Below are 25,108 nucleotides of genomic sequence, written 5' to 3' on the forward strand. Positions count from 1 at the left end.
AAATTCCCGGCTCGGTTTTAATTCGTCGAGAGGATCTGATAATTTTGTGTACAGTCTGTACCCTTTCCTCTGTGACGCCTTTGTCCTTGGCTAATCATATTGCCATTGTTCCTCCAATTTTGACTTTTCGCCGTTATTACCTTGCCCTTTGGTGAGTCTGACTCGGCACTCTCGGTCGGCTTGTCCAAGATCACAGGACAGCAAACGACTCACCGAAGCTTGTACGGCCACTTCTGTCGTGGTCTCGTCTGAAGATTGAATCAAAAGAAGCTCATAAGGTTGGTCGCCTTACACATCTCGGCATACGAGACGAGTCATCGGACAAAGGGCGGTTCCTATTTGTCGGTGAGGGCGGCATGGTCCCTCGACACTGTGACAGTTCAGTTGGTGAGTTACATCCCCCATCCTGACGCTGCGACATCGGCAGACCCTGAGATCAAGCCTCAGTGGCCACCCTTTGGTGCTCATGGCGATGGATCATGGACCCCCATTCTCGGAATGTGGTGAAGCTTGGCACTGGAAGACGGCGGTGGTGGACGGGTGAGGGGTTCGTTTCTGGTTGGATCTTACGCCATGGAAACTGAGGACAATGGCTGCGGTGGAGTGTCGTTCGTCAACGGGCGCGGTGATCCGTGTTTTGCGGCACATACTACGCAGTAGTATGATGAGTGTGGACTACCTGAGGACAGGCGTGGGAGAAGTCGGGCTGTGCTGCCCCAGCGAGGACAAGTTCCGAGATCGCAGGCTCAACACACACAGTGGCGGACACTGCCCTGTGCCATCGAACGATGCGCCGTTTCCATGACCCGACCCGATTACTTCCTCCAAGGTCAACAACAACCTACGCACCACGCAGGTCAGGGGCCCAGCAGCAGGTAGGTCCTCATCACAGCCATGCCCGGCGTACTGGGCTCTGGAGATTTCCGTCCACCCCATCTTAGTTAGGTGCCTGGGGTATCCAGTGGCTGCATACTGTGGGCGTTGTGGTGTTGTGGTGTCTGGGTGTCTGGGTGCACCTGGTGAGAGCTGGGTGGGAGCCGGGGGTACGTATCTGGGGACACCGCAGTAGTGGCTGAAGACGAGAAAAACAGTGTAAAAAAAGAGTGCTAGCGCTGGCCCTGAGTGGGGTGTTTGCGAGCAGGGTAATCTTATCAATCAGATCAAAAATTCCTTTTCAATGTCGTCGTCCCCCCGAAACCCCCCCGTCCAGTCCGCCCTTCTCCCCTCCAGCTGTCCCTCCCTCCCTCCAATCCCCTCGTGTCGCTTCTGGTCCCTCCAAACCAACCAGACGTTCCTCTCCCACCGCCCGCTTGCCGAGCACCGGAGAAAACAGCCAATTTTTGGGACCTTGTTTCCTCATTCCGACACTGTCGTCTTACACGCCGTCTTTGATCGTTATCTCTCTCGATCAACAAGACTCCTAATCCTCACTTACACGACAACTCAGTCACCACGTCTCCGAGCCCTCCTCGCTCGATCTGCCCGTCGCCCGCACCCGCTGCGCCTATCAGCTGTGCAGTCTCTGTAGGGGTCGTCTACTGGAAATCTGCTCGGCATCAGCTCAGATCGCTGCATCTCGACGCAATCAGCTCAACATCGCCGATTCCGCTCCGAGAGGGAAAGCCGACTCTCAGTCCAAGAACAAAAGCATTTGCAATCGAGGAGTCACGGCGCAACAACAGCAAGAGATTGTTCTTCTCATCTTTTACAATCTTCTCTCAAAATTTTAAAAACACCAAGAAAGCGTCGTCCTATCTCTTTCAGCCGAGCGTCACCACTTCGCCGAACCGTACCCTCGGAATTAAACTCCCGCTACCAACATTCTGCAAGCCGGGCACGCTACAATTACCACTACAACTGTACACCACCCGACGGCCCCACCACCACCTGACAGCCAGCTGCCAGTGTCCACCCCTCCACGCCCGCCAGCGAATGAGCGCCCGTACCGATCCCCGCCTGCGGTAGCCCTGCTGAGCGTGCCACCTGCACCTGCCCGTCCGTCCAGTTCGTCCCTTCCATGATGGCGCCCTCAGGTCTTTCCACTTCCGCCTCCGCCTCTTCCCACTCCTCCTCTACCTTTTCTCCCGTCGTCAACGCCAACGCAAACTCACCACCCACCGAAATCCGACGAAGCAGCGTCTACTCGCCCTCCGCTCCCTCGTCCGCCGTCTCTACTCCAACCGCTGCTTCGCCGACGGCCTCGACCCCCGGTGCGTCCACTCCCGGCAGCAGCGGTCCGTCAAATGCCTCCCACCCGCATCAGCTGCCAGCAATCCGACCAAACGCCGCACCACCCGCCATCTCAGCCAGGCCTCCCCAGCCCATCAACAAGATGTCCATGGCCTCAGTAATCAGCCCTCCGCCCGCCGAGGCTGCTCCCAAGATGTCCATGACCACCAAAGAATGGGTCATCCCACCCCGCCCGAAGCCCGGACGCAAGCCTGCCACCGATACGCCCCCCACCAAGCGCAAGGCCCAGAACCGCGCCGCCCAGCGTGCCTTCCGTGAGCGCAGGGCCGCCAGGGTTGGCGAGCTGGAGGAGCAGCTCGACGAGCAGCGCGATGTCTACGAGAAGACCGAGAAGGAGCTCAAGGACAAGGTCCACGGTCTGGAGATGGAGCTGCAGTCCTTCAAGTCCCGCTGCGTCCTGCTGGAGACCCTATTGGAGCGCGAGAGGAAGGACCGCGTCAAGGCCGAGACGGAGCTTGAAGGCCAGAAGCGACGCATGCAAGATCAGCCCTCGAATGCCAGACGCCAGCTGTCACCCATCCGCCGGGACTCGTCAGTCACCATGAACCACGAACCCCCGACTCCCTCGGTTGGCCACTCGAACCAGCCTTTTTCGATCTCTCAAATCGTGTCCCCTGAGGACTCTACCCAGATGGAAGACTCGCCGGCCCCGTTTGGCTGCGGGTCATGCGGCCCTGATGGAAACTGCCAATGTGCCAATGACGTTCTCGCGGCCCCCCTCGCCGACTGCGGAGGCTGCACCCTTGGCGGTCGTTGCCAGTGTCTCGAGGACACCATCAAGAACGCCATCATGTCAGATCTCAAGCGGGCACCCTCTCCCTCGGCCGTGACTTCTTCCGAGAAGCGTGCACGCATCGAGCCGGCCCATGCTGAGGAGACCGAGATCGACTTTACTGCCATGTTCTCCAAGAAGCCGGCGCCTGCGCCGCCGCAGCAGTCCTTTCAGATCCTCCAGCCCCAACCACTTCCTTCAATGTCCCTCAAGGACTCGTGTGGGTTTTGTAAGGACGGAAGCTACTGCGTCTGCGCCGAAGATGCCATGTCGCTCGGCCCCCCAGCTACCACCCCTTACGGACCTCCTCCCGCCTACTCACAGCAAACCACCCCTCCCCCCTCAGAGAACGACGCAGTCCCTCCACCCATGGAGATCGACTCCGATGGAGCCGTCAAGCTCCGTCCTCGTCCGCAGACCACTCAACCCACCGCCCCCATCTCCCGCGGCTGCGGTCCCAAGGGCCCCGGAACCTGCGCCCAGTGCCTTGCTGACCCCAAGTCCGGCCTCTTCTGCCGCGCCCTCTCGGCAAATTTTGAGCGCAAGGGCGGCGGCTCCGGAGGCTGCTGCGGCGGTGCCGGACCGGGAGGCGGATGCTGCAAGTCCGAGTCAGCGCCTCCTCGTCTTCCCTCCAAGGAAAAGCTCGGCCTGAGTCTGAGCTGCGCCGAGGCCTACCAGACCTTGTCCAGCCACAAGAACTTCGAGAAGGCCGCGGACGATATCGGCTCGTGGCTGCCTAAGTTGCGTGCCGCGCCCAAGCCAGGCCAGACTCTGCCCTCCCCGTCGCGGCTGCCCATCGAAGTTGAGGCTGCGAGTATCATGAGCGTGCTCAAGGACTTTGACATTCGCTTCGGAAGAGGACAGTAGCCTCGTCATTTGTTTCCGGTTTTCGCGTGGGCGGTTATCAAAAGCTTGATTTTTATTAATACCATGGTAATGGTAAGAGGAGGAACTGAATTACGTGAATGGCTCTGACGTGGGATGAAAAAGAAATTGGCGTTCCGGTCTAGGAGATAGTTATATCTACCTGTGTAAGCGGCGCTGATTGCGTCTGGGGAAGCTTACGAAACTTATGGAGAGGTGTTGCATGGCTTTTCGGTCAAAGCCGTAGGTGGTTTTCGTGAACCTTTTAAGTTAGTATCGAGTATCTCGTGCTAGAAAGTACCTTGAGACGAAGAAATACAGATGATCTTGATAGCAAGAATGACCTGTTCCCTTTTGTGTTGGAAACAGTCGAGATGTCGTTTAGCACGTACTTGCTATTTTTTCCGCCATCCATTCTGTACCTTTCGAGCCCTTAGTGGGGTATAAAAACGACGTTTCGACAGCCGATCATTTCGGGCAGGCAATTTAATCCAGTGGTCTAAAGGCTTTCGTCAGATTATGGATCCGAGCAAACCCCAAGAGCCCATGCAGCGCCTCCAGCACTTCTTATTCAGTCAGCATGTCTAGCTAGCGTCTTGGTGCTCTGGGCGTATTCTGGTGTATATATTCCGAGCGCCGGCAAGGGTGACGGGCGGGAGTGGGAAGGCTGGAGGCTTGCTTTTCAGAGTAGGGGATGGGTTAGTTTAGATGCTTGGATCTTGCGATGGATGTGCAGCGGAATTGTTTCATTGCTGCTAATGAAATGATTCGCCACTACTTTCATTGCTCTGGTCTTCTCAATAACAGTGGGAGAAAGACGTTCTATATCTGCCTTGCGAGTTGTCTAATCTATCGAAGAAGGCGGGTGTGGAATCAGGGGCTTGGCAGTTTGCTCGGCCAGTGGCCTCCCTCGTGGCTAGCAGAAGTTCGGAGAGAGGTCTCGAGACTGATGTCACTGCCTATTTAAATTTAACAGACAGAAGTTTGTTAGAGCAGACACAAGCAATCGAGGATGTCCTCAGGAAAGGTTTCTTCTAATCGGGCAATGTCACTATCCCTTGACAGGCATGTGGTTGACATGCGGACAAATCAGGGTTTGGTTATGCACATCGTGATGGTCAGTCTGCTAGAGTCCTCCTCTTATTCCGCTACACATAATATGCCGAGAGAAACGGACAGAAAGAGACGCGCTGTGAGTTGTGCAAGTTGGTGATCCTGTTTTCGTAAGCGTATAATGGCTTGAGGTCTTCGAGAGGCAACTCGCTTTGCTTTCCAGTCTGATTGAAGCTATCATCAAATTATGGTACTATTGTCCTGGCCATATGTTGTTGTATGTAGTCTCTTAAGTACTTGGAGAACCTCGTCGTGTCGTAAGGTGACTGGCTCCCATGCAACTATTACACGTTTCTTTGGGCATTTAAGACCAATCTGTCTTTACATTCTTGCGGGTTACAAACACCGGCAATGGGGTGCCATCCACACAGTGGCTATCTGTTGAGGGAACTACAGCTGCATAGGTAGCCAGGAACGTACTCATCTCGGGTGCCCACATCCATGCTCACGTCTTCTTCCCTTCGGTGATTATTACCTCTGAATCTACACCCGATGATGAAGAATGACGGGGAAGACCGACTCGAAAACGGGTAGTGTTGAACCGGCCGCCTCTATGCGGTTCTCTTAGAGGCGAGCGGAGGGCCTCGATCAAACTAGTTCGCTGCTAGATTGAACCATAGAGCCTGAAGAGTTACTATTCTTTGTCTGCTAATCTAAACCCAGAAAGTTTGCGATATAAATGCTCTAATAAATAGGTAAATATTTCCGCCCTGCCATCGGAATCTGATAGACACGACTAGAAAATGACTGAGTGTGTGTTTGATGCCAGTTTTTCTTGACTTCTGCAATATAAAAACATTGCAAAGCACACTTTTTGGCTTCACAACAATCAGCGTGACATACGCAAATGACGTTCTTGAGAGTCCCCCCAGACAACTGGATGCTCCGGTCATTCTTGCTGACAACTGCTGAGCCAGAAAACTTGGACTTGGTTGGGAACTGCAGCACATTGGTATTCATCATACAATAAACAACTACCGGACATAGATCACAGAGAATACAAATGCGTAATCGAAGATCTAGCCCCTCGTGCTTTCTACAACTCCTATTGTAACCGTGGTTTCTTTGCTCGCTTTGTGAAAGCCTAATGACTAGAATGCGGTGAAGCAAACATTCTTGATGGGAGATTACTAGCCGCACATCACAAGACCTTTTATAAGATATTTCTCTGAAACGTAAAGACTCCGTTATGCTGGTATAAATTATACCAGAAGGCTGAAAACCACCGATATACTGCAAGCAAAATGTAGCCTGTCGTGAGTGCTTTAGGCTTCAGGTTGGCTCAAACGGAAGCGCTCCGTTGTTTCAATCAACAGCCTGTGTCGTCTTCACAGTTACGGGGGATGGGTTACTCCTTATAAATGAGTATTTCTCATTATCCTCTTTCTATACAACGTTGAATAATGCGGGAATGGTTTGGAGACTGGAGGCGACGAAAGTGCTGCGGACAGATTGATCACCGACCAAGATGCTACCAAGACTGAAACTTCAGAAAGAGAAACATTCTTTTCCGTCACATGCAAAAGCTTGATGTATTTCTTTGCTGTATAATAAACGACAGTGAGAGTGACAGGCCAAATATAAGTCTCCCTGAACGCCCGCTTACCCGGCCGGCTTGTCTATCCATTTGCTGTACGGTCTGCTCTTAGTTCGAGTTCAAGGGTTGCCGAGACAGCTTTAAAAGAACGAATTGACGTAATTTGTGAGTAAAAGATTGTGGTAGTCAGATTCTCGTCAGAAATTAACACAGCCAATGTACCCCTTCCCTCTCATGCTTTCTATGATTGCGACTGCCCATGGGGTTTCCGCCGCGCGGAGGCATAAGTATTGGTCGATACCTCCAAGTGCAAGCTGAGGTTCTTCCAGCGCTGTCAGAGAAATCCAAGAACATCTGGTATTCTTGGAACTATTTGTGATGTATACTCGCATGATGATGCGGCACGGCAGCAGCTTGGTTGTATTACCGAAGAGATGCAACAGGTTCAGTCCCTTATTCCTGCCTAGGTATGGAATTAAGTTTGAAGATACCCGACAAAACCCCAGCTAATTGCTCTGAACAGACGACACAAGCTACAGGTTTGGCTTTTGTATTGAAAGCTTGATCATTGCAGGCCGAAAGTCTATTTGGTTGCGGTCACGTCGGGTGTTGAGAGACAGTGTGAAACTTTATCATCATATTGAGCTAAGAAATGGGGAAGTCGGGAACACGCAAACTCCATGGAGGAAACATGAAAACCTTAGATTATTTCAAACCCGATCAACAACAGGAAAGACCACAAGCTGGAATGGCACATATCGCCTAAGGCTGACAGGATGCTATTCGCGAGGTTCCTCTCGTTTTCAGGACTGAATCAAATCCAGTCAGTCGTGCAGTCTAGTTTCCTGAAGCATGCTCTGCAGGCAGCCAATGTCTTGCAAACGAGGAACTACAACGCCAGTCTCGGCCTTTGGCCGGATGAGAATCATTGGTGGCAATCCGCTCGATGTCTTACGGCTCTCATCGATCTCGCGACGATCGAAACGAGTTTCAAGTCGAATGTCACGGCAATTGTCGCGCATACGTACGAAACGAACAAGAGTAAGGGCGGTGGAAACTTCACCAATGACTACTACGACGACGGCGGCTGGTGGGCTCTCGCGTTCATCAAGGCCTCAGATATGACTCAGGGCACTGAACATTTTATGCCGGAATACCTTGACACGGCCAAATCGATATTTGACAACATGACGGATGCCTGGGGAACGAAGTGTGATGGCGGCATCCCATGGAGGAGGAGCGATCCTCATCCGTATCTCGGGGCCATTCAGAACGAGCTCTATCTCAGCGTCGCAGCCCACCTCGCGAACCGCGCATCCACGGCCATGGAGAAGAGCAAGTATCTGAAAGGGGCACAAAAGGGGTGGTCCTGGTTCAGAAACAGCGGTATGATCAACTCGGAAGGAATCATCAATAATGGGTTGAATGATCGTTGCAAGAACGACATGGGAACAACCTGGACGTACAACCAAGGGGTTATTCTCGGGGCACTTGTTGAACTTGACAAAGCTACGCCTGGTGGGTGCTGTTTGGATGATGCAAACAGAATTGCGCAGGCTGTGCTGAAGAACAGAAATTTGGTCAACGAGCGGGGTATTCTCCGTGAGCCTTGCGAGACGACTGGCAAACCATGCGATGGGGATCAGAGGTTGTTCAAGGGGATATTTACTGGTGGGCTAGCAACGCTACATAAGAGGAGTCCTCACCCTAGCTATCGACAGTTCTTGGAACGGAACGCCGAGGCCTTGTGGGGATATGGTTCAAGAAACGGACAGACCTCCTTGCGCTGGACTGGCCCCTTCAACACCACTGAACTGGATGTCGGAACTCAGTACTCAGGCGTGGCTGCTCTGGTGGCAGCTGCATCCGTCGAGAAACCCCTCGACTTTGGTGTTGAGCTTGAGAGAGTTGCTGAAGACCCCAAAGTCAACAGGTGAAGAAAGCTTGTATTGCTGCGCGGTTAAGCTTCTGAAGTTTATAAAGCCAATTGGGCTTCCAAGTTACAAGTCACTGTCATATCACCGATGCATTTGGATCCAAAGTTTTAAAGAAAGCGCACAGCAGCTTCGATTTTCAATTCAAAACGGCACTTATGCTCTTGACCCGATGTTCTATAGGAGATTCAGAGAAAAAAGGAAAAAGAGAGACGTTGCCCGTGACCATAGGAAAGACAAAGAGGACAGAGAGAGAGAAAGAGAAAAGAAATGGTTTTTGTGGTGTACATCATCCGTCATCCCCCATAACACCCAAGCTGGTTTGATGTCATGTCATAGTTGGCGAAGTCGCTGCCAGGCCCGATCGGCTTCATCGTCGCGAACTCAGAGGTCCTTGAGCTGGCTGGCTAGGCTTCGAGGTTGTGGCGAATGCATTTAGCAAGCGGTGTCGAAGGCGACGAAGGTCTGGCCGTCGGTGGGGGCAGGGAGCTGGGAGGCGGGGACGTTGAAGAGGCGGCACTCAACGGGCTCGTTGGCGGAGGGCTTGCCGAACTCGACACTGAGAAGGTTGTTAGTCTGATGTCTGTGAGAGAGGAGTGAGAAGAGTCTGAGACTTACGCCTGGCAGCCAGAGGTCTGCTTGCAGAGAGCAAGGCAGGCGTCCTGGGTGGTGATGTCCTCGCGGGTCAGGAGAGGAGTGGGGGAGCTGGTGGCAGGGCCGGTGGGGGCGGCGCCGCAGACGTTGCGCTTCTTGGGCTGGTCCTGGTTCTGGCCGTTGTTGGCGTTGGCATCACCGTTGTTGGTGGCGGCGCCGTTGTTGGAGGAGCCGTTGTCGGCCTGGGTAGGGGCGGTGGTGGGAACACCAGTGCAGGCCTTGTCGAAGACCTTCAGGTTGGCGTTGGACTGGGTGGGGATCTGGGCGGCGGGAACGTTGTAGAGCCAGCAGAGAGGAGTGTTGCCAGACTCAGGGAGGCCGAAGACGAAGGCCTGGCAAGAGGCATCAGCCTCGCAGAGCTTCTGGCAGGCGTCGGCGGTGGCAGCAGTGGGCTGGGAGAAGGGAGCGACGTCGGCGTTGGCAGCCGCGGAGGGAGCGGTGTTGCACTGGTCGCGGCGAGCGAGGGGGCCGGCCTGGGCGGCGGCGGCGAAGGCAATGATGGTGGCGATGGTGAACTGCATTTTGAAGGTTGGTGGGTTGGAAAAGTTGAAGAACTTGGAAAAGTTGTTGGGTGAGTGAGTGAAGTGTGAGAGAGTGGTTGGTGCTGAAGAGCGGAAAGTGTTTGGTTGTTGAGTTGAGTGATTGATGCTTGAGTGTGCTGTGTGATGAGGAGAAAAGAAAATCGAATCTGGAGGTGGAAAAGGATGTCTTTTATGTTCGAGATGAGCTTCTCCTGAATACAGCAAACATCAAGATGATGTCTTGGTGATCCACGTTGTTGGACCACGTTCAACTCTGCAAGTCCACCATGTGGTGAAGCTTACGACGACGTCGAAGCGGCTCGACACTCAGCCTCTCTGCGGATAACCTTGCTGGTAACTGGGGCACGGTCCCGAATGTCACCCTGTAGACGTGAGGTCTTCGTCACGATCCGCCAGGGGTAATCGATAAGATGCGTTGTATTATCTGATAATGTGGCGGTTCGGGATCATGCTGAGAGTCCACATTGCCGGGGAATTCACGGAACAAGCCCATGGATGTGGGCGTGTTTCCTTAGTTCGTCTGAATGGCTTAGCTAAAGGCGTGAAACATCCCTTTCTGGCTTGTATATCCCAGTGTAAAGAGACACTCAATGGTTGAATTGCTACAAACCCGTTCCTGAATCAGTATTACTGGGGCGAGAGCGAGTTCTCGTGCCGGGATATCCATCTGGGCAGTCAATCGATAGATGTTATCGGGACGGAATGAGCGATGGGTATCCCGTGTGGCGGACAGCCGACCAACATCCGATTCCCACGACAAAAGAGACGGAAAACGCATGAACCACGATCTCGGTACTGCAGCCGTTGGCTTGACAGCCCTGTGGCGCAGGAGGAAGACGGTCCGTGGTGGACTTCCCGTAGAGGGAGACCCCTGCTTAGCACCCTCCCAAGCTTTGCGGCTCCCGACGCCTATTCCCCCACCCCCACATCCCAAAATAGGTCCCGGAAACCCCTGTGCCTTGAGGGGACAACTTTTTCAGGAGAACCTTTTGCCCTTTTGCCCTTTTTCCCCTTTCCACGGCCCGGAAGCCCCTCCGTCCACGCGGGTCAGCACTCTACGATGCCCAATTCTTCGCGGTCCATTGTCCCGATAGAGACTCTGAGACCGGGGGACCTGCCAGAAGCAGTCGTCAGTGAGCCCACAACGCCAGCCGCAGCAGAAAAAGTTGCGCTCTAAAAATTATGCTTCCAATTTCCCCCCAGAAGTCTGTTGGCAGACTGCCTTAGCGCGAAGCCTTCTAGGGCAGACGAGGACCACTTTTGCCTCGGTCACCATTGGAGCAGAATCGCTGTGGCTGGCACCGACTGCCGCTTCTGCGTTGACCAACTATTAACTCACCCGCTATATGGTGATCGACTGCGGCGGTGTAGATGACGAAGCCCTCACTGGGACTGGAGGACTTGTTCTCGAACATCGGATGATCGGCACCGTACACATCATAACCCCCTCAACAACGAGCTATCCATTTGTCGAGTGTTTTTCACTGCATCGTTGTGCGTCGTCATCACAATAGGGATTGCTGTAGGGTTCTGAGAAACTGGTGGTTCGTCGGAAGTTCAGCTGAAAGCTGGTACCCGCTGCGCTTGGACGGAGGTTACGAATTCTGACAGGAGTTTACTGGCCGGGAGTTTCAGTCTTAGAGGTAAGGCAGACTCTACGATGTTTCTACCGTTCGGTTTCGAAATAATGAGAAAGCCTAAGCTGGTTTCTCGCAGATGTCATGCAACAAAATTTCTGTCATACTACCGCATCAATGGCGTGGTGGTTACAAAGGTGGTGGCAGTCATGACAAGAAACCGGATGTTGTGATTTCATACCACAATGTTGTGATGCCATAGTAACAACAACAAAACGTAAACAAGGCTTCCCATCGCCTTGAATAGTTTGACTCTGTCAAGATTACTAGGAAAGCCATGCTGCACCCGTGGAATATGACACGCTAAAAAGAGCCAAGTTTTCAGGCTAAATGGAGTAAATTGAACTTGAGCGCGCAGGCATGTCCCCGGGAAATGTGGGAGAGATTCGTCACCTTGGGTAGCCCGCAGTGAAGATCGGCGACTCATCTTAACACTGAACTTACCCAAATACCCAAAAGAAAGTGTGGAGGAGGGCCCGCGGGACCCGGATAACTGGATGCAGCACTCAGGAGGAATAGCATGATGAGTTGCGTACCTCCTTGAGGGTTGTGAGAATGCAGCGAATCCGCCTCGAGATGTTGACCTGGGCGTACGAATATTGACTAAACTTGGTCGAAATAGCGCCCAACCAGACCGACTGGAAATGGCATGCGGGAATTTCCGGCTGTTTGAAGCCGTCAATATTTGCGCCCACATGCCTAGACGGATAACGAGAGCCGTCAGGGTGGTAGATTGACATCAGATGAGGTTACAATTGCGATGAAAGTTTTCGTTGCAAAAGTAAAAATCGGTAAGCTGGACGAATCAATTCGACTCGGAACGCGTGGCCATAGATGATAGAATCGAAAGCTGGAATCAAGTCTATTGTTGTTTCTTTTGTCGGGCTCTTTTGTCGGGCAAGGGGCAGAGAAGAGTCAATTGTGAATGGTTATGCAACGTAGATTGCCCCCACCCTGTCGAACACGCAGGTGCTGGAAATACATTGAAAATTGAGTCGTCGAGGAATCTGGATCGCCGCGGTTTCTTTTACGTGGCAACATTCGTTTCACGTATTCTCAAGCCAAAAGTCGAATGGTGTCAGATGTGTATGCTTTGGCATGATGGTAGAAGTGATTTTGGCAGCTGCAGGAATAACTACATCACAGAGACCGGAGGGGTAGAATGAATCTAGTACTGTCGTGATAAGGGGACACATGATACAAAGTCACAAACACAATGCTAACGGTGACTGTAGGTTGTCAAAAAGTAACGGCAGCAACTGGCCTATCTATATGAGCTCAGAACACACGTGAGTTGACACGTGTGAGCTGCCGGAAACCTCGTTGTCGGAATTCGGGATGAGGGAGAGATTCCGAGTTTCAACGGAAAAGCCCTCTGTGCGCCACATATTCACTTTCTAATAGCTCACTGCGTACTATGTGAGTCTGAAACATCACTCCTCCGATATTCAATAGTAGAGGTATCTCAGCCTAAGCCTTGGAACCAGAGCCGCCCTCGGAGACAGCTCGGGAAGTATACCGCATGGATGTGGTTTCCATGAAGATGTGCAGCATTCTATCAGGCTGGCGAATCTAGAGTAGACGAAGATTAACTTTCTTTCCTCTTACAAAGGGCACCAGTTTTAAAATCAATTCGGTTCATATGAATTGGACTTGTGATAGTTGGAGCTCGTTGGCTTATGAGTTGAATTTGCGCACAGAATCATCAAAACACTCAGTGTCTATGTCGGTCGACATGTCCGGATCCCAATCTTCGCATTGAAACAATTGAGTACGCTTTCACTCACTTGCTTTTATTACCCAAGTATTCGTGATGAATGCATCGAAGATAATACATAACAGTGTTGGGCGTCGTACTTGATGGCCCAATCCGAATCGTCAAGCCTCGGATTTCTCTTTGCTCGATCACAGGCTCGCAATCAAGTGCACGCAACTTTGAATAGTTATGCAAATCCTGACCAGGCTCAGTACATTCTGCTTAAATTTTTAAACATTAGAAAGCAAGCTTCAGTTTTATAGCGATGTGATTTCTGTTGTTAATCACAGTTGATATGTCTTTAAAGCCATTTCGTATCCCATTTATGAAGTAGCATAATATTTCCAGATAATATCCCAGCTTTCCAGCGAGATCAACTTCATCGACGGCAAAAAGTCTCATATCCTTCATGATCATAAATAGTATTTGCAAACGCATCCAATAACACTTTTCCCACCTGCAGAACTATTTGCTACCTGTCATTCGGCTTTGACTTTGCTGTATTCACATCCGCGAAGACGGAGGATAAACTTATACAAGCAATAAAGAATGACTTTTGATCTTCCAACAGTCTATATTGGACGATCGTAAGCAGTATAAATTAGTAAAGTTTACATGGCGCCAGCGAACTCCTGCTCGTCGCTGTCAACTCCTCAAATCCGGAGAGGTTAGCAGACAGAGCTTATATTCAGAACTATAAGCATCAAATTCCGAGACGTTCGCCGTGGAATCTCTGAGGGTATGTTCTCATTTTGACTTTGTTCCCACAAGTATATTACAGCCGTAAGGATCCGTGTAAAGAAGGTGTTGCGCGATCCGAAACGGGTCTCAAGATTGGGCTTGTCTCAACACAGCTATCTCGTATATGGACAGTAGAAAACACACGCACACCTCAACCAATCTGACAACCTTCGACGCCCGGAAATCAAAACACGTTGCCGCCGTTTTCTCTCTATGTTTTCGTTTTATTGTTCTTGAATAAGAGAGAGCATTGAAATTTTGGAGAGACGGCACGGCAGCTACTAGATACTGAGCAGTACCTGGAAATCATATCGACGAGGTCAACATCGTCACGGGTCTTCTTCCCCCCCGAATGTTTCTGATAGCGCAGTACAGCTGATAACTTACGGTATATGAGTAGCAGAGCACAAGCGCCACACGTGAACTCCAACAGTCTAGTCTCTTCCATGTCCCTTGCCGTCTAACTGAAATGATACAGGAAACCCCCCCCAAGTTTATAAAGACTGACAGGCGAATTGTTCTGGGCTTTTTTGACGCCAGAAACAATGACAAGTCGGTGAAAATCGGAATTGCATCCTTCCCACGTGTTTTGGCCGGCCCCGGCGCTCTCGAGGACAAGCACCCCGATACCGTCATTCCAGTACGAGTATCCTTCGACCTCTGTACCACATCTCTAGGGCATTGTCCTGAGAGAATACCCAGGCAGAAGCAAAGAATGATACCTTCGCCAAAGTGGAGGTCTCTACTGCTACGAGGCTCAACACTTCTACTTGTGTTTGGGCCATGGCGGTTACAATCTAACCAACGCGTGGCAGTGACTTGAGGAAAACGGCCCAGGGTTCCGATTACAAGATTGTCTGACAGTTAAACTTAACATGACAAGTCCTCTTTAAAAAGTCCACCGCACCAAGCTTTTCGCGGTCTATTCACAATCACTCATGAAAGGCTTACGTGGATGGCCTCCCAGTCCCACAACGGCTGAAGGCATGCCTGCCGAATAGGGGCACGCAAGCACCAGCGTCACTCCCACAGAACCCCGCAATTTCACGCGTCAAAAAGTATTTAAACCCGAAATTGCAACTCAGATTTCAATTGCAAGAGCTGGACAGCCAAATTGTCGGTGGAAGCCAATTTCTTAAACCCCCTACGCCTGAAGTCACCGCGTTCCAGCGCGTCGCGAACCAAGAGCGGGGCACGCCCGCGGACCCGAGGGCACCCTGGCACCATCCACCCCATCGTCCCTACGCGTCCGCCTGCAATTATTCGACGCGAATTGAATCACGATGACTTCGCAGAGGAACGCGTAGATTAAAACAGTACCGGTGATTGTAAGGGAAAAGAACCAATGAATGTCAGGACCTAGGAAAGGCTATACTGGGGTGCTGTTGTGCTCCTGAGTGGTTGAGAAACACACTGGTGCAATTCAAGCGTTTCCAGGCGATATGGCGATAACGTAGCATTTGGCTTGGTCCCCTGACGCCGAAAGCCGACCGGCTGAGACGGCGGAGCTCTACAGCCGGCTGTTCTCCTTTCGTAGTCCGTCGAACTGGCGTTCACAATTGCAAAGGGCAAGTCACTTGAAAGAAAAACGTGTGGCATTCGTAATCGTCTAACCCAAGCCTATATTTCATATCCTAGTCATAATCATACGAAGTGGTATATCCTCCAAAACCATATGCCCGCTGCTAATGTCCCACTGTCTACATGGGTTGAGTGTATCAAAGAAACGAAAAGCATTCGAGCACGTGTTCTGTCCAGTTGTCAAGCGACAACATGCCTACAATACTGACCTCCGCTGTAAATGCCGATGTAAATGCCATGATAAATAAGACCGCACATGCCATCGTGAAATTCCTAGAGTCATTTAAAAAAGAGCCCGCCCCCGGCGCAGCTGGCGAAAGGAAATGCATCAAATCAAGAGTTATAAACGTAAATGGTTCGCACCTCTATGCAAAGCCTAAGCCATTGCATTGAACTCGTTCTGGCGGAGGAAGGATGTGGCCAGCTCATCGCCGCCTTGCTCTGCCGCCTGGAAGAAGTGGACCGCCACGCACATGAGTGCGGGGTCGCTGCGGACGTCTCCATCCTTGAGCCCCGAGTCTTGGCCGGGATGCTGAGCGCCGACAGCACCCAAACTGGAGGAGCCGCCAGAAGCCCGGCTTCGGTCTGCAGCATACAGTCTGCTGGCACCTGGACCGCTGCGTCCGGAAGTGCCGGCGTACTTGTCCATGACGGCTTGCTTGAAGACCTCGCGAGGCTTAGACAGAGGCAGCGTGGTGCGTTCCACAAGCTCGGGGTTGGATAGGTAAAAGATGGCCAGCTCACGTTGAGCTGTGGGAAGACCCTCCTTGGCCGTAATAGTCCACATCTTTCCTGCCTGCGCCAAGCTGTATGCTGTGGTGACAGGAGGAGGCGAGTCGGTATCCAGCCGCTCGGTATCGTGAAGTTGTGTATCGTTTGTGGTTTTGCGAGTGCTGGTGTAGACGCCTTGAACCTCGTCCGCTACCTCAATCATGGTACGGCAGACCTCTTGCTTGAGGCCTAGCGCTGCAAGACCAGTATCCCAAAAGGCAGTGCCCTTCTCGGTGTTGTCCAGAATTGTTGGGTTGACAAAAGCTGCGATGAATTGCAGGTCACGGAAAAGCGTCTTGGGACGGATAGAAGAGTCGCGGAAGAGAGTTCGGAGGACATTGGTGATGGCGTCTTTGTTCGTCGCGCTGTTCGAGGCAACCGTCCGAGCGTCAGAAGTGCCTGGTCTCATTTGGCCACCAACAGTTGGCGGGGAGTTAAGAGGGAACTGCTGGAGAGCATGAGACCGCCTCTCTCTGACATTGTCAATCACCTCCTCGAGAGGGTTGGAGCGACTGTTGACGGTGGACTCATCGGCTGCGGGTGACATGAACTCGGACCGGTTCCATCCAAGTCGGGACTTCTTGGAACCAGTGGCTAGAGAAGCGACAATGAGCTGCTCCAGCTCGTAAAGAGCGCCCAGTTTGGCGTGAGGGTTGGGGTGAACGCTGAACATGCGGAGGAGTCGTTGGAAGGCCTTCTTAAAGGGGAACTCGGGGGTCGATTCCTTGGCAGGCTGCTTGGAACGGGTGGAGATGGTCTCAGTGGTGGCTGCAGAGTTGTCGTTGCCTGGAGTGCTGCCTGTTTCCGTCGTCTCGGAGTTCTTGTCGGTTTCTCCGGCTCCTCGCAAGTTTCCAAAACTCTTCTTCTTCTCAATGACGCGCAGCTTGCCTGACTTGCCCATCCGGCGTGCTCGTCTGTCGAGCGAGTCGCGTCGATCAATGCACTCTTGGCCCAAAGTCGAAAACCAATCATCGGTCTCTGCGCCGCGAGCAAAGACAAGCGTACCGAGATCAGAGAGGAGAAGACTGACCAAAGTCTGGCGCAGCTCGTTGAGAAAACGGGCCTTCTCTTCGGAGAGTCGCTGTTGATGCACCGTCTCATTGGACGATGCCGAGGTGCCTGGTCGACCGATGGAGTGACTGGCATGAGAGCCAAGGGAGTGTTGCTGGAAGGAGGCGGACAGATTTGTCACGCTTGTCGTGGGAGACTGGGCCCGAGATGTGGTAGAGCTCGGTGAGATGGCCGACTGGAAAGGTGACCAGAACGTAGAACTGGAGTCGATGGTGTGGACAGGCGAAGAAACGCCAAAGTAGTCCGGTCCATCGACGATGTCGGACAAGACGGTGCTTGCCCTTGAGAAACGGTAGCTGCCAGAGTCGAAGGACTGCTGACTAGAATTGTGAGCTGACATGGCTCGGAGATCCCGAACAGAGTTGGGACGACCAGTAGACATGAATCGTCGCTCGGGGTCGCTCATGACGCTAGCAGAATCGTCCCAGTTGTGTTCTCTGTCGCGGGGACCTTTGTTGTTGTTGGTTTCCAGGTTGCGCCTGTCGCGTTGGTAGAGCTCGCTCGACCAAAGGACTGGGCCGTCCATGATGGACTCTCCGATCAATTTGGAGATACATGTGTCCACCTCGCAGGTGAATCTGTGGATCCTCTCTTCTCCGCAGCAAAAGTTCTCGACACCAGCTTGTTGAAGCCAGCGTGATGTCTTATCCGCTTGGTCGTCACTCAGCTTGTTGGGGCCACCCTGCTCTTCTGAGGCTGCAAGCAGGTCCATGATCTGAGTCTCAGTGCGGTACAGGTAACTGGATGCGGGTGCTCGAGCCAGATGGGCACGGTTGCGTTGGTAGGAGTTGTAACGCCGGGGCATTCCCATCGTCTTGAGAGCTGCGCAAATGTTGCGACTCTGTTCGTAAGGCGCAGAGTTGCGGACGTCAGTGACGTACCACATCTTGTCACGAAGAGCACGCAATCTCTTCATCATGGCCTCAATAAGACCTTCGTGACGCTCTTGGCTCTGTTTCAACCAGACGAGCCACGCGTCGTACTCCTCGATGGCAGATGCGCAACGGCGGATGGAGTCTCTGGGGCCGCGAGAGAAGATGTTCAGAAGGATGGCAAAGCCGTTGCGCCTGAGAGACTCTGAGCTGAGAGCATTGAGCTGCTGCAAGGTCTTCCAATAAAGGTGCGCTGAGACGAAATCTGCTTGGGCTCGTGACTGGGAGGACGCTGCATTCAGCATGGCAACGAGGACGGAGGGCGGCTCAGTCTCGTGGCCTTCGGAATTTTCCGAGTCTTGCGCAGGCGCAGTCTCCTTGGCTTGTAAATCGGCTTGACTTGTTTGTGCTTCGACCTCGCGCCGGCGATAGGGATTCCTGCTGGGTGTGGACTTTTCAGCAGTGATAATCTTGTTCTTCGATCGGTACTTCTTGATGCCAGTGGCGCGGTTACTGAATTGGGCCCGGCCACCTTGGGGTTCAATACTCTGGGGTATCTCATAGTCCTCAACGAGCTTCAGGATGGAGTCTCGGAGTTGATGGTAATCCTTGTCCAGTTCGGGCTTGTCGTCAATCTCATCATCGTCAGTATCACTCGTCGAGGAGTTTTCCTCCTCTTCGACTTCCTCGTCTGGATCGTAAGTCATCTGGCTGGACAAGCTGTTTCCATCCGCAGAGATGAACAAGACAGCCCAACGTTCGGCACACGGGTGGCAGGAACCTTGGATGACATCCATTCCAACCTGAGAAGTCATTTCTCGCAAAGCAAAGCGAAGGCGGTAGCCGTCGTCTTCGTAGTTGCTGAGTCGTCGTTGAGACAGAGGATCCAAAACAGGGGGCGAGTACCGTTGGGGTGAGCCAGTCCGTTGCTCCTCTATGTTCGTCTCTCGAGACGTCGTGGCATCGCTGAGAACCGACGATGCACTCGTGCTGAGAATGGAGGCTGTTTCAAAGTTTTGTCGACTGCCTGCCATGGAGATAGGTTGTGAGATTGCGGAGAAGCCAGAAATAGATGGTGCACCGGATCTCAGCCCGCTAGACTGAGACATGGGACGACGCTCAGGGAACAGAGCGTTCACCAGAGTGACCAAGTCAGCGGGGCTGACAACCAAGTAGGGGTGAACCTCAACAGTCTCTCGGAGGGAGGTAATGGAGCGAGCGGGAAGTAGCCGAGGCGGGGGCCTCTGAGAGCGGGATCGCTTGAAGCGGTTCAGAATACTCTCAACGTGCTCCTGAATCTTGGGTGGGGTAGAAACAGTTCCCTTCTTGTTCCAGGTGATTTCCACAACCAGCTGGGACGCCCTCATGGCAACCTGTTTGAGGATCTTCTGACGCCCGTACTCGGTGATGTGGTACTCGCCCATAAGGCCATGGCTTTCCGGGTGGATGACAACGCCAAGTAAAAAGCTTGAGAAGAGCCACTTGTATACAAACCAATTGCGAGTGCCTTCGACAAGCTTGTTGTCTAGCTTTCTCAGGATTGCGTTGCCCAATTCGATAAGGCCCTCGGGAATGCCTGTTGCGTCCTCGTCATCAATGATTTCAAACAGTTCGTTGACGGCACGGTCGTAGAATTCCTCAGCAGCGATACTGTCCTTGGAAGTCCAGTCTGCCAGGTTGAATCGGGTTCCATGCTGGTCCTCGGCCTTGTCCAGAAGAAATGCGCCATCCTCAAGGATCTTCATCAAGTACCACTCCATGTTGGACTTTCCAGACCAGTCACGCATGGCCGTCCAGACATTGAGAACAGATATCAGCATGGGCTCGCTGGCAGACTTGGACTCCGTGATGAGCCGCGCCAAGGCCGTTCCCCAGATCTCGGTGCGCCTCCGGTCTTCGGCACTGTCAGGTCCAGCAGAGTTGGCGAAGCAGGTGTGTATTAAAGCCGATAGGGGATCGTGCCGCTGGAAGGAGAGCAGGCGCTCGATTGCAGTGGGCAGGTGGGCGGGCGTTCGGCTGCTAGATCCCACGTGGCCCCGGGTGTTAGAGCGGCCATGGTAAGGCAGCACAGATTCAACAGGCTCAAGTCCTTGGTGAAAACTGGTAAAAGCGTTCAATTCTGCGGGGGTTAGAGAACACAACCTCGTAGCCAAATAGTCTGGGTTTGTCCGGATCTGGGTCAGAAAGTTGAGAAATATTTCCCGAATAGATGCGGGCAGTTCAGATAGAAAAGGGGTCATAGAACCAAGAGAACTGGCACCCGATGTTGATTTGGGCGGGGTTTCCAGGCTTTCCGAGGAGGCCAAGGCCGGTGATTGCAGTGAGTCTAGCTCCGGCTCCAAGAGCGCGTAACGACGCAGCTCGTCGCAGCTTTTGCGCACATCGTGAATGGCGTTAAAGAGGGCAGAAAAGGTCTTCTTGTCATCGGAGCGGAAGCAATCGACCAAGTTCTTCCGGGCAATCTCACCACAGCGATTCAAACGGGCAGACAGTGCTGTAGAAATGAGGTTCCTCTGCAAACGAATCCTTGTGTTTGCGCGCTTGCGCTCCTGGTATTTGGACAACCTAACCAGGTGGGCAAGTTCCTCCAAAGTTGTGGCATCGGGTTCGGGGGCCATGTGAGGGTTCGTGTACAAAGAGGGATCTGGGAGCAGGGCCTTGCGGACGGCTGGTGAAGCTGTCTTTTCGGCGACCGGTGAGGGCGTGTCCTCCTGGGAAGTTTCCATTGTGGCCTTGACAGGAGACGAAGCAGTGGGCGTCACAGCCTGGGCTATTACGGGTTTCTGGTGGGAGCCTCTTCGGGGGACGTCTTCGCTTCGGCGGACGGGCAGCGCTACAGCCTCGGGGGTTTGTGTGGGACTTGGAGATCGCTGCTGACGGCGGGATCTGAAGGAGGTATTGTAACTCTCGGAGGGAGGAGTCGGAGATCGCGGGGGGTTCGCGCCATCTTGTGAAGCAGCTGCGGCGGACAAGCAGCGTTGGTCAGCATGGGGGCGCACACAAGCAAGAAGCCGTGGTTGGGCGCCAGGGCAAGCGGGTGTGCGACGTACGAGCAGACACTATGCGGACGGGCGATGAAAGAGAACGCTGCATGGAAATCATAATGCGAACATTAGAAGAATCGGTGGGAAGACAGGCGGGCAGCTTCAGCTTGAGCAATAGCAGCAGCTGTGGCGCAACTCGGAAGCTGTGCTGTCGCGACCGTCTGATGTGGGATGTGCGCTGTTGGGGACGAAGCTCGTCCTCGTTGGTGGTGGTGGTGGATCTGAAGTCTGCTTCGGCGGGGCAGACTGGGCGGCAAGAGGGGGGGGAAGAGATGGGGAGGCCGGCGCAATGCCAGTTCCTCGCGGATTCGGGCTCGGTCGAGTGTCGACGCTCGAGGTCGGGAAGCAAAGTTGCTTGGTGTTGAGAGAGGTTCCTGAAAGAAGGAAAACAAATACGCCGTGGTAGCAAGATCGGAAGGTCTGGTCGCGGCTGGTGTTTAAGGTATTCGGGAGGAAGGGACGGGACAAGAAGGACAAGGGTCGCAAGGCGAGAGAGAAGTGGGAGGCACAGCACGGTCAGGAAAGGCAAGGAACGGGCAACGGCAACAGCAAGGGGTGGCTTGGTTCCATTTGGGTTGGTCTGGAGGGAAGGTACCGCGGTACGTCACGCTGGTCAGGTACCAGGCGGTTGAGGCAGACCAGGTACAAGGAAGCGACCTGGCGACGTGCAGGAGGAGACGTGGAGCAGGAACGAACGACAGCAACAGCGACGACGACAACAGCAACAGTAACGGCAACAGCACGCTACGGGCAAGAGCAGGGAGCCCACGCTGAGGTGAGAGGCGAGAAGTGGGCAGCTGCACCACACCTGGTCAGTGCCGGCGCCAGCTGGACTGCAATGGAACAGCTCACCACCGCCCTCCCCTTCCCCCTCCACCATCTCCACGCCCGACTCGCTGGACACCGGTATTTTGGTCAAGGACCGTCGGGTCAACAGGGGCCAACCTGATGGGGCCGCTCCCCGGAACCAGGACCGACCGGGCACGAGGAGGCCAGCGGTTAAGCATGGAAGGGACCTCGCTGTGAGGAAAAGGGCGCGGCCTCGGAGCCAGGAGCCATGGAGAAGCCAAAACGTGAAGCCAGCGCAGAGGGAACTTTGCGCAGTGCCTAGGTCCAGGTGGTTCCTTCCATTTCCCAAAACTGATGTGGAGGGATAGACCATGGCACTGCTGCGAACTGCTGGCGGATCCTTGACTTGCCTTACTTGCCTCTGGTTATTTGGAGGGAAGGCATGGATGACCACTCGCAGCTGCACAGAGTGAGGAATATTTCAAGGCAGGTACACACATAATCACGACGCGAGGCAGGAGGCACGGACGAAATACACCGCGCCTCCTTCCCAGGTACCTGACCTGAATTGATCTCTCTCAGGGCAGGCGTGCATTTCCCGCCCCGTGAAGAAGGAACGTCTGTGGAAGCTTACCTCAGGCGAGGCGAGGAAAGGAGGCAGGAAGCGGCGTGGGGTAAGGGCTGGGCGAGTGATGGAGGGCACCGAGGGGAAGGAGGGAAACGGGCCTAGACCAAACACAGCTAGAAGCAACGGACAGAGCGCGCCTCTCCCACCTGCCACTTCACACTTCGCACACAAAACCCGCGAAATGGAGGAAGAACAAGAAGAAGCAGGCGCTGCAGGGCAGGTGCAGCTGCACCAACCCAACCCAACAGCTGCGGGTGAGGTTGGAACAGAGATTGGACGAAAACGTTCGCCGCCAACGCCAGCGCCAACGCACACCCGCACTAGAAGGAAAGGAGGAAGACAAGACAAGAAAAAGAATTACAGCAGAGGAAAGACACAATGGCCAACGCTCAAATTCCCATTCAACAAATCGAATCCCCGTCCTGGTCGGCAGCCACCACCACCGCCGCCGCCGTTATCACAATCACTAATCAGAACCAACACCAGCATCAGCATCAGCACCATCAAACCGTCGACACCACAAGAGAGACATTGAGGTTTTTGCTTTTGTTTTGCTTCTGTCTCGACGAGCGCTATCATGGATCATGGACTATCGTGGGTACCCAGACCGACCCAGAGCAGTCGGGGCCAACCACAGCGACCGCATGACATTTCTTTTTATTGAATTCGCCATCGTCATCTCCTCTGCTTAAGCTGTCCCTGTCTCACCCCAAAGACAACGCAGACAGGCCCGAAAAGACAGGGAGCTGCCTGAATTGGGGTCTGCTGCAGAGTACTTCACCACCTCATCCTTCTTCAACCGGACAACCACCGTCGTCGCCGCCTTGTCAAGTTGTCGCTTGTCGCTTGTCGTACGCTCCACGACAGCAGCAGTCACTTGAGGTGCCTCCCGTCCGTTGCCTCGGTGCCTCCTCGCCGTCGCGTCTCACTGCCCGTCGGCCTGTCCTGTCGTGCAAGGTCGGACACGCCTGTCGCTGCACCGATTCAGATACGTACTCGTCAATTATTCGCCAGCGCCACCGGCCATGCAGCAGATGACTGCTGCCCTGCGAGATGGCCAGCTGTACCCGCCTGGAAACGGAGGCACACATACAGCTGCACAAATGCAGTATTTCTTTCGGCCCCGGGGGCAGAGCCAGACGAGAGAGAGGCAGAGGCAGAGGCGGTCTGCAGCAACAGCGAATGCATTTCCGTATCTCGGGGCCCAGGGAAGGGATGCATGCGGTACGGAGTACACATCTCCATTGATGCACCTGTGAGGATACAGACAGAGAGTACCGTACAGCCCCTCGGCCGCTCCATGCCATGCTCCTAGCCATGCCATGCCATGCTAGCCGTCCACTTCATCGTGTGTCTCTCAACAAGTCGGGCAAATCAAGCTTCACCGACGGACGATACGAATACCGCGGTACATGCAACGACAGCGAACAACTGACAGGGCAGGCAGCGGTCCAGCCGACGCGCATCAGTTCAAAATTACCTCTGCTTCTGGCTGCTGGATGAGTTGGCATGCATAGCCTTTGGCCCTCTTGTTTTACATGCTCGGCCACCCTGCTTGCCTGTCTGCGTCCTCTCGTCCAGACCAGACCCCAAGAGACCTCCAGCACCCACGACCACCAACCAACCGCACCGCACTGAGGGCTGCCCTGGTCGCCCGCTATCCAATCTGCGTCCTCCACGAGGCTGGCACGCCATGCCAACGCATCACAGGGCCCAATCAACCCCCGCCAGCCCAACCAGCATCAACCCACACCACCCGCTTCACCACCACCCTCGACAACCTCGACACCACTTCCCATCGCTGCAGCCAATCGCCCACTACCGAGCCGCTCTCCTGCCACCGTCCTGCACCTGCGACCTCGTCGCCGCCGCCGCACCAAAGGCCTGTCCAAATGCTGACCGGGGGGCTATCGACAGACCGACTGGTGAACCTCCAGCATCCATCCGACTTCCTGAACGCCGGACTGCACCACGAGAGGTCAATTGCAAAGGCCACGTTTCGGTCAAGTTCTTCAGCGCTGACTTCGCCTTCGTCGACACGCACTCACCGTTGATAGATATCCCTCTGACTTTGCCACATGACCGAGATATTATCTCGGCCATCTAGGGGCAGGTATCCGCGCGATGCACGATAATTGGAGACGACAACGTCGCACATGACAAGAGGCCTCTCCAGCAGCAAACGCCATGCACTGGGCTCGCATTCACGACGCGACGTCTTCTCGATGCAACAGCTATCCCGCCCATTTCCACCCCGTCTTCTGTGCCGCGTCTGGTGTGGGAGACCCGGCCTCTAAATTGGCCTCTACCACGCTGCTGGAAAGATCCAGCCACTTGCGCCGCCCGAGTGGTATCACGATGATTTCGTGCCACAACCGCCCGCCATCCCCTTGAAGATTCCAGTCACGGTACCAGAATACCCTTCCATCCCGCTTCTGGCCGCCGACAGATCGCTCGTTTCATGCACGTCAGATTCGCCAGTCGACCACCTTCGTTCATCCGAAACCAAATTCCCCATTCGCCAAGTCGCCCCTTGTCCTTCCTGCATCCTC

General features: G+C 53.8%; 4 protein-coding genes across 4 annotated transcripts; 2 read left to right on the forward strand and 2 right to left on the reverse strand.

Moving 5' to 3' along the window:
- Nucleotides 1-2,020: 2,020 nt before the first annotated feature.
- On the forward strand, nucleotides 2,021-3,889 carry hapX (bZIP transcription factor hapX; the record flags this gene model as incomplete). Its single annotated transcript, XM_032031652.1, has 1 exon — nucleotides 2,021-3,889. One exon carries the CDS (start codon nucleotides 2,021-2,023, stop codon nucleotides 3,887-3,889), a length of 1,869 nt encoding a protein of 622 aa, XP_031888685.1.
- Nucleotides 3,890-7,312: 3,423 nt separating this feature from the next.
- Nucleotides 7,313-8,473, forward strand: DFG5-1 (Mannan endo-1,6-alpha-mannosidase DFG5; the record flags this gene model as incomplete). The annotated part of the gene is made up of 1 exon (XM_032031653.1): nucleotides 7,313-8,473. One exon carries the CDS (start codon nucleotides 7,313-7,315, stop codon nucleotides 8,471-8,473), a length of 1,161 nt encoding a protein of 386 aa, XP_031888686.1.
- Nucleotides 8,474-8,905: 432 nt separating this feature from the next.
- Nucleotides 8,906-9,645, reverse strand: CGGC5_v002779 (uncharacterized protein; the record flags this gene model as incomplete). Its single annotated transcript, XM_032031654.1, has 2 exons — nucleotides 8,906-9,029; nucleotides 9,089-9,645. 2 exons carry the CDS (start codon nucleotides 9,643-9,645, stop codon nucleotides 8,906-8,908), a joined length of 681 nt encoding a protein of 226 aa, XP_031888682.1.
- A 6,112-nt stretch (nucleotides 9,646-15,757) lies between these two features.
- On the reverse strand, nucleotides 15,758-21,197 carry CGGC5_v002780 (uncharacterized protein; the record flags this gene model as incomplete). The annotated part of the gene is made up of 2 exons (XM_032031655.1): nucleotides 15,758-21,054; nucleotides 21,146-21,197. 2 exons carry the CDS (start codon nucleotides 21,195-21,197, stop codon nucleotides 15,758-15,760), a joined length of 5,349 nt encoding a protein of 1,782 aa, XP_031888683.1.
- Between the last annotated feature and the right edge of the window lie 3,911 nt (nucleotides 21,198-25,108).

This window comes from Colletotrichum fructicola (genome assembly GCF_000319635.2).
Source record: "Colletotrichum fructicola Nara gc5 chromosome Unknown KSG_Nara_v1_contig02, whole genome shotgun sequence".
NCBI lineage: Eukaryota > Fungi > Ascomycota > Sordariomycetes > Glomerellales > Glomerellaceae > Colletotrichum > Colletotrichum fructicola.